At 36.2% G+C, this 15,587-nt stretch overlaps 1 protein-coding gene across 1 annotated transcript in view; it reads right to left on the minus strand.

The window, feature by feature from the left end:
• Positions 1 to 3,327: 3,327 nt before the first annotated feature.
• LOC122805945 (extracellular calcium-sensing receptor-like) overlaps positions 3,328 to 15,587 on the minus strand; it is a 134,241-nt gene continuing 121,981 nt past the window's right edge. The window contains exons 5-6 of the mRNA XM_044076190.1: positions 12,897 to 13,032; positions 3,328 to 4,229 (exon numbers count right to left, since the gene is read on the minus strand). Coding sequence (XP_043932125.1) covers positions 3,328 to 4,229; positions 12,897 to 13,032 — 1,038 coding nt within the window. The remainder of the gene's footprint in view (positions 4,230 to 12,896; positions 13,033 to 15,587) is intronic.

A 15,587-nucleotide genomic window follows, 5' to 3' on the forward strand; every position in this document is an offset into this window, starting at 1 on the left:
TACTGAAACCTCCCTCATTATAAATGTTACATTAGGGCATTATATGAATTGGTGTTGTATTCCTGGTTCTGTATGACTACAGGCTTCACACTTTGATGTATTCTCTAAGGTTAGTTCTTGATTATTTTGGAATGTTCAGTAGCCCTTGCAGAGCAGGTTTAAATGATGGTCTTACAATCGGGGATAAGGCTGTAGCATCTTGAATAATTTAATCTGATGTGCAAAGAAGGATAAGGTAGGCTGGTAACCTAAACTAATTAATCTATCTAAAAGGATAATCCAAGACTTCATTCTGATTGGTTCAAAAAGGCAGTTTATATATATATATATATATATATATATATATATATATATATATATGTATGCATATGTATATTATGTATACATACACCCATATACATACACACACACACATACACACATATATATATATCTATATATATCTATGGTTTCACTTCATAAACTCGAATTGCTGAAATATCGAATTTCAGCAATTCATGTCCATGAAGCCGAAACCTCAAAATACCGAAAGTGCATAATCGTGAATAGGACTATGTCGAATTTGCACTTATGGATTTACGTTATCATACGGAAGTATTCGGCTGGGATGGTGTCTGCAGTTTAAGATGAGTGAGTGTGCATGAGTGTTTTTGTAATTCGTATAAGTGAGTTAGGGTAGGGAGGTGGAGTTATGAGTGTGTGTGTTGGCTGTGTGTGAATATTTTTTTTTTTATTGTTTGTGCAATTTCAGAGTTAGTATATATAAGTAGGGTTGTGGGGGGGGGCACAGCCTGGCCACATGGGGAGTGCAGGGTGGCTTGCCCCCCTGCATTTGTGTAGTGTAGGTGTGTGTCTGTGTGGTGCTGTGTTATATTTTATTGCTTGTGGTGTGGGTGTTATGGTTTATGTGTTGTATGGTGTGTGCTGTGTGTTCGATGTTGTGAGTTTGTGTTTGTTGTGAGGTATCGGTGTTTTGATGGTTTCAGCTTTATACTGTCGAAATGCTGAAATTCAATTTTTCAGCATTTCGGCAATATGAAGTGAAACCATATATATATATATATATATATATATATATATATATATATATATATATATACACACATGGGTTACCATCAGTTTCCCGACAGATGACTTTATCAACATGCATTACACCGACAAGTCAATTCACTGACATTTCCAAACCCGATGTTAACTGCTCGGTTAGTAAACACTTGGCCATCCTGACAAACTACACTATCCAAAAAAACTGACCTACCAATGTAGGGGGTTATGTCCCCCACACCCCCCTTACTAAATATAACAACTCTAAGAATGCACTACCGGGGGGATAAGGGGCAGAGTTCAAGTTGATGGCCATTGTTTACTAACCGTGTGGTTAACGTCGGGTTTGGAAATGTCAGTGAATTGACGTGTCGCTGTAATGCACTTCAGTAAAGTGTCTGTCGGGAAACTAAAGGTAATGTGTGTGTGTGTGTGTGTGTGTGTGTGTGTGTGTGTGTGTGTGTGTGTGTGTGTGTGTGTGTGTGTGTGTGTGTGTGTGTGTGTGTGTGTGAAAACTACAAGAAAAAACTAGCTAAGCTAGAGTTTTCACTGTGTGATACCTTAAACTTCCTGTAACAGATGCCCATGAAACATATGCAGATGACCTCTTAAGGACATCAAGTGTTTCAGCAATATGGTTTATGAATGTCCATGACTTTTTTCTTTTTCTTTTTTAAGTCTTTGTGGATGGCCTTCTTACAACCTCATTAGCACAGCATAATTGGACCGTTTGGCTACACTTTGAAAACACAGGTTCTTTAACCCAACTGATGTCCATATCCATTAAGATGTTTGGTTTGGATGTTAAAGAATTTTGCAAGCAATACAAAGGTCACACAGACAAACCGATTAGTAAAAACTACAAGAAAAATCCAGCCACGCTAGTGTTTTCGCTGTGTGAAAGAAAATGCTGACATTGTAGTGCCTTAAAAAAATAACAGAATGTTGTCAAATGATGTAACAAGGTATGGTAGAAAATGAGACAATGTTATTCTTAAACTGAGGAAAATCTAGATGAAAAACCAGTCTTAAAGGAGATAATATAGTGCAAAAGAAGTGACACAGAAATAATAAACATGATATCTACCAAATGAAGAGGTTTAACAAATTTCTACTTTTCAAGTGATAGTGCATTCAAGTCTGAGAAAATGTATTACTATTCCAATTATTCCAAGGTAGACTGAATGTACAGTTGTTGAGCAAATTTAAATTATGAACAACAAAGTTGCTCAGATTACATTATTATGCATTTATTTGAAATTGGTTAACCAGGATATAACATTGATTCACATGGTAAGGAATTATAAAAAGAGCAAATGTACAGGAAGTGATAAGTAACACATAGTACACACACACACACTGACAAGCAAATTAAAAGTGATAATTCCACATCAAGTCTACGAATAAATGCATTTACAAATATTCACAAATGCATGTATGGAGTCAATTGCAGAAGGCAATTTCAGAAGTAAAGAATCATTGTTGTGATATGGAATTGAGAGACAAAGAGAGAGAGAGAGAAACAGAGAAAAAAAACCATGAGCAGCATGTAAAGGGAGGAGTTAATCAATGTTAGGTTATACGCCCAGACAGAGTCTTGGCTTTGCTTGAGACATGAGATAAGCTTTATGGTTTCTGTCAAGATGCAGAATTTGCCCTTGAAGCAGCATCAGAGGTAGTTAAGATGAGTGTGGGAGCTCTGAGTTCACCACCTATTCACTGAGCCTCTTGAAGCCCTGCACTCCATGTAAAATTGTCAGTTGTTTGGTCCATAAAATGCTGTTCATTTTTTCCTTGTTTGTTTAGGTAAAGCAGCATTTGCTTAAGTATCATTAGATTATTTCAATTTTCAAGCCATCCACCTTAACAACCTGACAGAGCCCAAACACATAGGTCTATAAGGTATACATAAAAAGTAAAAATGGAAAAAATACCATTATATCTCCAAATCAGGAATGAACTACTGGCTCTGCTAATTTCTACAATATTATGGAAAATGGAGGCCTTTGAAGGACCTTAAAATTTGGATAGCTATTCAAAACCATCAGAAACATTCCAGGCAGGTACTTATTTACACATAGGAGTTCAGGAGTTTTTACAATACTTGCCCCCCAAAAATAAGCTTTATAGAATGCATTTATATTTAGTTGCCTTTTTGATGGCTAATCACACAACAGAATATTTTAAGAAGAAAATAGACGGATGTTTTACTCCCTCTCTTGCATGCCATACCAACAATTAGAAGGTTTTTAATGTAAGACAGGCTTTTGGAAGAAAAAATGTTCAATGTCCTTTCTGTTTTGCAGAGACTTTGGTATTTAATTCTGGTCTTAGAAGCATGATGTAACACTTCGGAAAAAAAATACAGCTCAGTAACCCAGTTCCTGATGACAAAATTGCAAATATCTCCACAGCAGCTACATATTTCCCTTTGGTGCTCATATACGCTGGTATAAATGACAACCAAACACTAATAAAAATTAACATGCTAAAAGTAATGAACTTAGCTTCATTATATCTGTCTGGTAGTGATCGTACTATAAATGCAATTATGAAGCATACAATAGCCAGTAGTCCAAGGTATCCTAGCATACAATAAAACATTGTAATAGAACCTTCATTACATTCTAGGATTATTTTGTTCTTGTAAACATTCAAATTTTTCACTGGATAAGGTGATGACATTCCCAGCCAAACAGAGCAGATGAAAATCTGCAGAGTAGAACAAAACAGGCTGATAAGACTTGGTATCTTAGATCCCACCCATCTTTTCTGGAAACTGCCTGGCCTTGTTGCACCAAATGCAACCGCAACAGTGATAGTTTTTGCCATTATGGAAGAGATACACACTGAAAAGGTTATGCCAAATGCAGATTGCCTGACTTTACAATTTAAATTGTTTGGTTTTCCAATAAAAAGCAAAGAGCACAGAAAGCAGAGAATCAGAGCTACAAGGAGAAAGTAGCTGAGGTCCTGGTTATTTGCTCTCACTATAGGTGTGTCACGATATACAATAAATATCAACAACACAGAAGCAGAGATGATGGAGAGGTAAATGATGACACCAGTTAATACAGCACCCAGAGCATCTTCGTATGACAGGTAATCCACTTGCTTTGAAATGCAGGCCATTCTTTCTTCATTGGACCAGAAGACTTCGGAGCATTTGATGCAGTCTGCAGCATCTTAGAGAAAAAAAGCAAAATAAAGTAATTAAAAAACACATTTGTTGAAAGTCAGATTTGTATGAATAATCATTACTTGTTTACTCACTCTTTTTCCAGGAAGAAGAGACAGTCTTAAATTTGTACTCACTAGAGTTACTAGTGTAGATGAAAAGGTCCTGCATGCAGCAGCTTAATGCATGGCGCTAATCAGAACAGAGATGAAGCTGCATGAGATATTAGGGCAAGGGGTATTAATACTGTGGTCTGGTTAACATTTTTTTTAATGTCTTAATTTCACGTAACTTGTAGTTTAAACATTACTCTATCAACATGTGCATTGTTTACTGAAGTATGCTTTTAGAGGTCATCAGAAGAAGTCTTGTTGGAAAACTATTGGAAATTACAAACATGAGATTCATCATGCCCTTGGACAAACCCTTTTTCACTGAAGGTTACATTTCTAACAGACTAAAGACAGAAAGATGCACATGCTCACACACACACTAAGAATTTTTAGATTTGCTTTCATAAACTGAAGTCAGAAATAGGACTGTGATATTTACTGTTTTCTAATCACAGAACAATGTGTGTCTCCTGAACTTGAAACTTTCATTTACCAACCCCAACACCAAGTGGTGCTGGCATTGTATTCTTTTCCACGATCTCTGCTTCTTTATCATATAATTTTTCCCTTTATATGTTGGGCATTATATAGCATACCTCACACTGTAATCTGGCTTCCCAGAGCTCACTTGGAACTCTTGAGTAAATGGCAATCACCTAGTTTAGAATGCAGCTTTAAATATATTCAACTGCTGATTGATGTTTTTCATCCTATGGAGAACTCTCTGATGGAGGAGATCTTAAAGATAAGGGAGAAATTTGTATTTTTTCTCTCTTCAGACTTATAAGTATAAAATTAATGCTATGTTTACTGATTTAACTGCATATGAGAAATATTTACAATTAGTTAAATGTAAAAAAAATTACCAAGAGATCAGGCACATTTTCTTGAGGGGAGAATATTCTCTTGGCCAAAAAATAGTCAAAGTCTTCAACAAAATGTTCCTACATGAAACAAAAATGTTAAAAGTGACAAACTGACTGTGCCTCAAACAACATCTGTTAGAATTGAGACCTTGGTTTCTATAAACACTATCTGTAATGAGCCTTCTGGGCTGGCTCCTATTAATAATGGTTGACCCACTGACTGTGGCACTAATGAAGAGGAAGGTAATATGAGACCATCTATGTATACTATAGCAATAACCCATGCCTGGGTGGGGGTAATGCAGGATTTACCCATGGTTGGTGTGGTTTGGTCACGAGAGCTAACCATGGGTAAATCCAGCATTACCCACACGCAGAAGTGGGTTATTGCTATTATACTATGACATTATTTAAGAAAAAAAATACTTTTTTTAATAATGGCATTGTATAATGCCTCCTTGCTGCCCTTCCACAGCTGTCTGGTATTCTGCGCAGTTCTGATGTACTGTGCATGCGTACACCTACTCAGTACATCAGAACTGTGGGCAAAAGCAATGGAGAAAGCAAGATCTCCGTTGCTTTTTACAAACTGTCTCGCTGTGTTAAATGGGTTTAACATAGCGAGACAGCTTTAAAATAAGCAACGGAAATCTCCGTTGCTTATTTTAAAGCTGTCTCGCTATGTTAAACCCATTTAACATAGTGAGACAGTGTTAAATGAGTTTAACATAGCGTAGAGTTATACTAATGGAAAAAAGACTGGGCGACCGGACCTTTTTCCATTACTATAACTCGGATTTACAATGTGCATGCTGACCAATCAGTGTGCACGGTTTTGAATATTAATGGGGGGTCGTTGTATAATAACAATGTTTTGACAAGCAATTCAGAAGCAGATGTAGTGCTTCTGCTGCGAACTAATGATGTTTTAACAAGCAATTCAGAAGCAGATGTAGTACTTCTGCTATGAACTCGCGTACTGAGCTGTTGAATTTGCTTGCTGCTTGCTCTGCTGCACCTTTTTACACCTACAATTGCCAGAGCTTTCATTAGACAAAAAGAAGGCTGTAAGAGGAAGCTTTACAAGCAGAAAACATGAGGGTATAATAAGACTGCAGATAACAGGGCAGCTCGAACTGGGTCCGGATGGTCAAAGAAAGGTGCCCCAGACCTAGTTAATTGGCCAGCGAACAAAAGTTTGCCCTTTGTTCCTGCCAGAAGCTCTGTTTTATATGATGTTCTCACAGAGTTTAAGCTTTTTGTAAGGAATGGTGCTTTAAGATTAATATACGGTAATGGAACTGTACAACCTGTTTATGTATTTAGAAAATCTAGGCAATTTATTCCTCCCTATCCAGCATTAGTGGAAGCTATTAGAAAAATCTTTGAGTATGAAATAATGAGGCACTGATGAGCAAACGTAGGTGATGTTTTTGTAACTTTAGTCATTTAGAGTATGATGCTTTATGTCAGCTGATTACCTCAGATTTACTTATAGTGCATCCTGCTGATAAAGGAGGTGCAGTGGTATTAATAGACATGTATAAATATTTGGGAAATGTGGAAGCTTTATTGAGTGATACTTTGACTTATGCTGAATGTGCCATCTGTGAGCTGGATACTTACATTAATAGTGTGCACTCTGACTTATAAGACTTGTTAATGGATGGCATCCTGGATAAAACCCTATATGAGTATTTGGAATACACCATGACCCCTATCATTTATGGGCTACCTAAAGTGTGCAAGTCTAGAGAAGACCCACTTTTGAGATGTATAGTCTCTGGTAGGGGCTGGGCCACAGATCCTCTGTCCATATACACTGAAAAAATGTTACGTCCAGTACTGGACAAGGAGGGTAGGATTTTAATAGATACCAAGCATTTTTCAACAAGTTTATATGAATGGAGTAGTAATTTACATATTAAGAACTGTGTAATGGTAACTATGGATGTCACATCACTCTTCACTGTTACTCCTAATAATGTAGGCTGAGAATATGTTAAGTTGTTCTTGCTGAAACATTCAGGATATAGTATTGCTAAGATACAACTTGTCAGCTCACTCCTTGTCATCATTTTGAGCAATAATTTGTTTATATTTAATGATAAGCTATATCATCAGCAGACTGGGGTTTGCAATGGGCACCATGTGCACCTACAGCTATGCAAATATGATGTTGGTGTACTGGGAGTCCATGTACATATTTAGTCAAGGTAATTTCTTTCTTAAGTTTATCCCTTTTTGTGTAAGGTTTGTTGATGATGTGTTTTTTTTTTTTTTTGTTTGGTCAGGCATTAAGGAATCTTTACATTAAATTGTTGAGTACTTATATTTTACAAATAGTTTTCTGAGGTTTACTCTGACCTCTTCTTTTACATCTATTGATTTCCTGGATGTGAATGTAACAATTACTGAAAAGGGGATAACTACCAAATTATATAAGAATGAGTCTAGTAAGAATAAAGTTTTACATCATAACAGCATGCACCCAAAACATGTACACACTAATGCACTGAAAGGACAGTTCTACAAATATGCACATTTAAGTGCTGCTTCTGCTGAATTATGTATGAATCATTTAAGATCCTTAAAAGTAACTTTAAATGTAGAGGCTACCATGATGTGGAGGTCGAGGCTGCCTGTGATGAGGTCCTCCAGCACAGTAAGAATGTTGCTAAACCTTACTTCTCTGATAGAGTAGTGCACAGTGAAAAAAAAAAAGATTTCTGATACAAGAGGCTCTGAATTAAGAATGTGCATGACTTATTCTATGGATGTTTGAACTGTCTGCAATGTTATTAGGAAAAACTGGCAACTACTTGTACCTGATGATAGGTATAGGTCAGTACTTGGTATGCATCCAAGTTTTGTCATGAGAGCAACAGATCATTAATACAGTTGCTGTGTTATAAATCTACTAATAAAAAGGTTTCTGTCCCTAATAAATGTGGTGCATTTTAATGTAGAGTGCAACATGTGCAAATATATTCATAACAGTGATTCCTATGTACATCAAGTGATTAAGAAGAGCTATGTCTTTTATTTTTTATGCAAATTGCAGAAGTCAAAATCTAGTCCATTTGTCATTCTGGATGAAATGTGAATCCTACTATGTGGCTAAGAGGAACAGATGTTTGAGAGACAGAATAAGAGAATATTTAAATGACATCAGGAAGAATGATGTTCATAATGCACTGTATAAACATGTTCTAGAGAATGACACCAGTCATACCTTTAATTTTTTAGTTTTTGAATTACTTACATCTAGCAATAGAAAAGGTGATCTAAGAAATTAAACAGAATGTAAAGAGATGAAGTGGATTCTAAAATTACATGCAGATGGTAGGAAGGGACTCAATGGAACTGTGCCTTTAAGACCAATTCTTAGGTCACGTGACTTGGTGAGGTAACTGTGTTTAAAAGTAGGTTTGTTTGTAACAGTCTTTAGATCTAATGAAGCGCTTGTTTAGAAAGGAGTGAAAGTGCATATCTGTGCTTTAGCTTTGCTTTTATAGTTTTATTTTCCTTCTTTGAATAAAATCCATGATTTCATACAGCAATTGCCGTGGCTGACTGGTTGGATTTACTTCTGTTTTACTTCTTCATATTTAACCACTCTTAATCCGAGTATACAAAGATTTTCTCTACTAGATCAAAGACTACACAGAAAGACAAATTTTAAAATTCCCCATTTCTATAGTACCATGATGAAAAAACCTTCACAGACTTAGGGAGAACATGTATACTCAAACAAGTTATAATCAAGGAATCCTAACCATACTGGAGAGATATAAAGTGCAAATGCTAATCAATTTTTTACTGAGCTACATAAAAGCCATGTAACTGCAGATTCTCGGAGACCCCTACTGGTAGTCATATCGGTGGTGTTCTGTACACAGATTAGCAAAACCAAAAGTAAATGAGTGACACAGCATCCTCTGACAGATTGCACAGCAGAGTGGTGAGTTTTCGGAGGACTGATTAGTGTTCTGTGTTTATTTATTTATTTATTTATTTATTTATTTTATTTTACATTTGTTTACCGGGATAGTCCGACTGGACACAGGTCCATTTACAGCGGAGGCCTGGGGAGAAATGCTCCACAATTAGATTAACATCAACATGGTAATACAAACAATAAAATAACAGTGGTAATTGAGGTAAGTACAGACATAAAAAGTCTCATACAATCCAGTCTAAACAATAAGCAACACATCCGCAGTAAGTGAGTAAATTTACAAAGATAGAGAGTCTCATACATTAAGCTTTAACATTGGATTAGTGAGATAGGATAAAAGAATAAAAAAGCATATGATTAGACATGACGTTATACAATTTCAAGTTGACAGTAAGATACCCAACTATAGCATATATACAGCAGAGATCACAGGAGGGAAGGAGTAAAGTGTGCTGAGATTGCGAGATTCACGTGACGCATGGACATAGCCATGTATTCATAAGATGTGATTTGAGAGCATTTTTGAAATGTGTGTTAGTGGGGGCAGAGGTCAGTGAAAGGGGGGTTATTCCAGGATCTAGCTATGGCATAAGAAAAAAGAGCTTTTCCTGAGTTGTTGTTAGCTTTAGAGATGCAGGGGAGGAATTTCTCAGTAGATCAGAGAGGATGATTAGTTCTATATGGAGAAAGTAAATGGTGTAGTGCTGGAGTTTTTTCAGGATGTCTAGCAATATTAAAGGCAATGACTAGCTGGTGGTAATTGAGTAGCTGGGGAAGTTTTAACCATCATAGTTCCCTTAGAGATTGACAGTGATGGGTTCTGAAGGTGGAGTTGTTCACAAACCTGGCAATTTTATTGTAACATGATTCAAGTCTGGTGAGATCAAGTTTTCTGACTTGGGTAAGAATTGGCGTGGCATACATTAGAGTGGAGAGTACATAGGTTTGAGATAGAGTTATTTGTGCTTGTTCTGAGAGGAACTGTTATGCCTATATAGGGTTCCCATTTTTTGTGGACCTTTTTTATGATTTGTGAGATATGCATATTAAAGAGTAGGTTATTGTCAATTTCTACACCGAGGAGTTTGGTATGGACAGAGGGAGATATGATGGTACCATTTTTGGAAGAGATTGAAAAGGATAGGGTGGTAGGTATAGATTTGTTTGGGTGAAAAGTAGCAATTTTGCCTTACTGTGGTTTAGGATTAGTTGGATATCAGTAATCCAACTTTCTACAGAACTGAAGGATTCTTGTGTGAGTTGTTGTAGAGTGGAAAATGATGGAGCAGAGCAGATAAGAGTCGGATCGTCAGCATACTGTATAAGGGAGGCATGCTGGGTGGAGGTGTGGAGATTGTTGGTAAATATGGAGAAGAGTAGTGGGCCTAAAATTGAGCCTTGTGGTATGCCTCTTGTACCTGGGAGTAAATAATATTGTATGCCTTGCCATTGAACTGATTGCTGCCTATGTGACAGATAGCTTTTAAACCAGGCAATAGTCGATGGGGCAAAGGATAGGGAGGCCAGGGAGTGTAGAAGTTTAGAGTGTGAGACCATATCAAATGCTTTTGAGAGATCTAAAAATATTGCAGAAACAAAATTACTGTAATTTCTGTGAAGGTCGACCTGGTTGGTGAAAGAGAGGAGAGCAGTTATTGTGTTTATGTATGTTCTTGTGTGTATGTGAATAATCAATGAAACATAAGCAGCTGGGAATTTACTATCAGGTAAGGTTCAAAGTATCACTATATTGTTGGAGTAAAATGATTATCATGGAGCTAGAATAGCCAAGAAGGGTAATATGAGGGTAGAGCCCCTCCCTTATAACTATGAGGAGCTTTGATCTCTTCATAAAAATGCTTGCTGTACATTTTATTTTCATGTGGATGACTAAGATTTCTTCCAACAGTTAGTGAAATCTCCATCATTCATTAACAGCCTACATTTTATCTTTAGAGATAAACTGCAAGTCTAATTGCTCAATGCTGTCCACTTGAATCTTGGTCTGGCAATATGTCTTGTGCAACCTCAGTTTTAGTTATAAGCCTTGTAGTGCATGGAGCATGGTGATTACTCCCCGATATTTGCAAGCAGAAAAATTTAAGAAGAAAACATTAAGTGCTACTATACAGTGAAACCAATATAAACAAATGTTAAGCATCCCCTGCTTAACATGTTAAGGTTGGGTCTCATGCTATGCAGCCAAATCTGCTTGTACCAAAAGACAGTGGAAGAATAAAAAAAAAAAACAGATTTGTTTCTGTCTGCTGTCCATACCAATTAGGTGTCCCTTCCTCTTATAAACTTATAAAGTTGCTAGAATAACAGGATGTATATTTACCTGCATTTTCTAAAGGATTTGACATCTGAAACTCAAATTTATGTCATTGTTTAGTGACTTCAGTCCTCAGTGATTAGATTTTTTGAGAAAGAGACCGAACGTGAGGAAAAAATGTGGGCATTCTTCGAAAATATGTACTTTTGAAAGGCATGGTAAGGTGAGTGTAAACATAAGGGACTATGTTACACTGTTTATCTGACAGCACTTGTCAGGTGCTTTATGGCTTTGAATGCAGGCATTTGCATAATGGTTAAAGTGCTTCCTTCACATACACAAGGTACAAGGTTTGAGTCTCACTTCTGAGACAAATTAGCTAGGCATACAGCCTAGTAGTTACCTATGAACTTAGCATTTTTTTTTCCTGTAACTAAAGCTCCATGCACTACAAAGAATTATGATTGGGTCTCTGATTATAACCTTTAATTATGTGTTCTCAACATGGATGCCAAGATTCACCTCTTGAGTTTCTCTCTTGAGGATGAATTTCTTGGGTCTATATTATAACATAAAATTCTACAAAGATCGAATGTTATAATATCGAACCCTAAACACCGAAATCCGAAAACATCGAACAGTCAGAATGGCGAATTTTTTTCCAGGGAAAAAATTTGCTATTCCGAGAAACATACACACAACACAAACACACACAAAAAGCAGCAGTCCACACACATACACTTAAAGTCCTACACCTAAACCTAAACGAAACTTTACATACACTACTAGCTATCCACTTACCTTAACCCAACCCTAACCCTAAGGTCCATCACTATCGCACACTCACCTCACCCGCGCCCTAACCCTAACTCACCTAACCCACCCCCAACCCTAACCTACACACAACTGCACACTTACCTGACCCACGCCCTAACCCTAACTCACCTAACTCACCCCTTAACCCTAACCTACACACAATAGCACAGTTACCTGACCCGCACCCTAACCCTAATGTCCGCACAACCGCACACTTACCTGACCCGCTCCCTAACCCTAACTCACCTAACCCGCCCTCCAACCCTAACCTACACACAATTGCACACTTACCTGAACCCGACCTGTAACGTTCCAACATGTCGAACGCTGAAAACAGCAAAGTCACAGCAACGGCCCATTGAATTTTTTCCCTGGGAAAGAATTTGTTGTCCTGCACCTTCGTTGTTTTCAGCATTCGACATTACGGGGTCGATATTATAACATTTGATCTTTGTAGAATTCAATGTTATAATATAGACCTGAATTTCTTGGCATCAATGCTGAGAACATATAATAAACAAGTTATGATTGGCAAACCAATCATAATCATCTATGTCAGACAGCAGCATGGAAAACTGGCTTTGATGAGATGCATCAGACATTTATATAGTGCTGTCAGGAAAAAAAAAACATAAATTCTAACCTGTTTGATTTGAAATTTTCCCTTCAGAGCACTGAACACAGTCATAACAGCAGATGGGCATCCCCTGAAGTGGAACTTTCCGGTAACCTGGAGGGCAGCTGCTACTGCATACAGATTGAGGAGTCTGTGGGAAATATTAAAGAGAAGATAATGACTGACAGATCTAGAAAGCTAAAAAGACACATCATACCATTTACAGCACATATAACAATGCTTCTTGCATAAACAATGATCCATGTGATATATTTTGGGATTGTATTAGACATATTTTATGTGCTTACAGTGCACTGTAATTTACTTGCAAAAGAACCCCAGTTGATTGAAACAAATGTAATTAATACTCCTACCCATTCTTCAATTCTATTTATTTTGAAATGTAGTTCAATAAAATACATGTACATGTAGTCTAAAGTGGTGCATCCAGCCAATGAGTAGGTCATAACTTTATTATGACAGATGCATTTGACAAAAGATTTGTATATATTCACAGCAAACCCTTATTGCACTCACTTTCTCCTAAGATAACTCCTCCCTGAAATTTTCAAACTCCATACCTTACTATGTGACCTATCTTGCACCTTTTGTAGTTTGTGCTTACTGCCACACTTCCCCTCGTCACAAACTAGCCTTACCTTCTGGCTTCCATTACTCATCTGGCACCTAACTTCTGTCTACTTATTCCACCCTTGCATCATCCCTATCCAAAAATACAGCATTACTTTACCTCATTCTTGTTCTCATCTTTTTAAACGTCCACGTAAATGTAGCCAATAACAATCCCTATAATGAGTCACATGTTCTCCCTTATAGTAACCAGCCCTGTTTTCTGTATTCTTTTTTCCCTCTTGCTATCCTTTCTTCATTACAGAGGAAACAACCAATGACCTTCATCTCTCTCTCTCTTTAGCATCCTTTACTACATGGCCCAGCTACAGAAGTCTTACAATGTTATTAGTTGTTTCTGATAACCCTTTCTACTCTACCTATAAAACTGTTACATGTGCAAGTCAGAATGGATAGTATTTGCACCCATGTCCTCCCTTTTTCTTTTCATTCTTTGTTCCTTCATCAGTAGACATGATTAAATGGCACTAACTGTGCAACATCAACATCAGCTTACCCCTGTTGCATGTCTTCCTTACAACTTTCTGCATATTTCCTACATGCTTTCTTGGAGCTTCAGTCCTTCCTTGTTGGCTCTTTTTACTTTTTATTCCTTATATAACTGCCTGGACATATTTTCATTTCTATATATATATATATATATATATATATATATATATATATATATATATATATATATATATATATATATACATACATACATACATATATATATATATATATATATATATATATATACATACATACATACATACATATATATATATATCTATACATACATACATACATATATATATATATATATATATATATATATATATATATATCTATACATACATATATATATATATATATATATATATATATATATATATATACATACATACATATATATATATATATATATACATATATACATAAATACATATATATATATATATATATATATATATATATACATACATACATACATATATATATATATATATATATATATATATATATATATATATATATATCTATACATACATACATATATATATATATATATATATATATATATATACATACATACATACATACATATATATATATATATTTGTCCTCCTCTCCTGTCATTCGGCCTTAGCTACCTCAAACATTGCCAAGCCTCCCCAATTATCTTGCACATTACCCTTTCCATTTTGTCTGTAATCTCTTTTCTCAACCTTGGATAGCTCAGAACCTTGGATAATTCAGCATTTTTTTGCCAGGTTTCCATAAATTCACCCCCATTACCACAAATACTTTTACATTGTTTTATTGTCTCCAAACTATATCAACTGCCCCTCTTAAGAAAGTCCCCATCCCTTCTACTTTTCTGACAATAATACTACACATCTATGTCACTTAATCCTATCTATTTCACTAGTCCCAATATATTAAACCTTCCTTTATGTCTCCTGCAAACTCCTTCTACCTGTTTTCTACCTCAAACATACTTTTGTCTAGACAGCTCCCCTTTAGAACTCATTTATCATTTTCCACATTGAACCTGCTCATGTTCCTCTTAACTTATACCCCTTATAGTCTAAGATGTAATCCAGCTCACAGTATGACACCACAAATGTAGTAATCCCCAATTTTCTCTCCTGCTGCATGTCCCTACTATAAGCCATGGTAATCTCATCCACATCTGATTACTGTTGCTTTTGAATCACTTGTTCACCTGCTCATCACACAGTAGGATATTGATTAAAACATGGAATACAGTTAGAGCTATCATCTTCATTACATCCTCTCATTACCTTCTAAACATCAGACACACTTAACTTGTTTACCAATATCCTCTTACATTAATGTCACTTCTTGCCTAATGTTATTTTCAGCTGTGTTGCCTACCTGCAGTTTCAGGTATATGAAGACAACATTTTCTGCAGTTCCAGATGTAATAGTTTGCCTTTACCTCAAACTGATGAGCACTTTCTCCTTTTCACTAATAGTAAATGTAATCAAGTCCCAAAATTATAATATATTGTCATCACTTTCCCCACTGTTATATATACATCATTAAACACACTCATCTAT

Source organism: Protopterus annectens, chromosome 7.part0 (assembly GCF_019279795.1).
Source record: "Protopterus annectens isolate FY-2018-M chromosome 7.part0, PAN1.0, whole genome shotgun sequence".
NCBI classification, from domain to species: Eukaryota; Metazoa; Chordata; order Ceratodontiformes; family Protopteridae; genus Protopterus; species Protopterus annectens.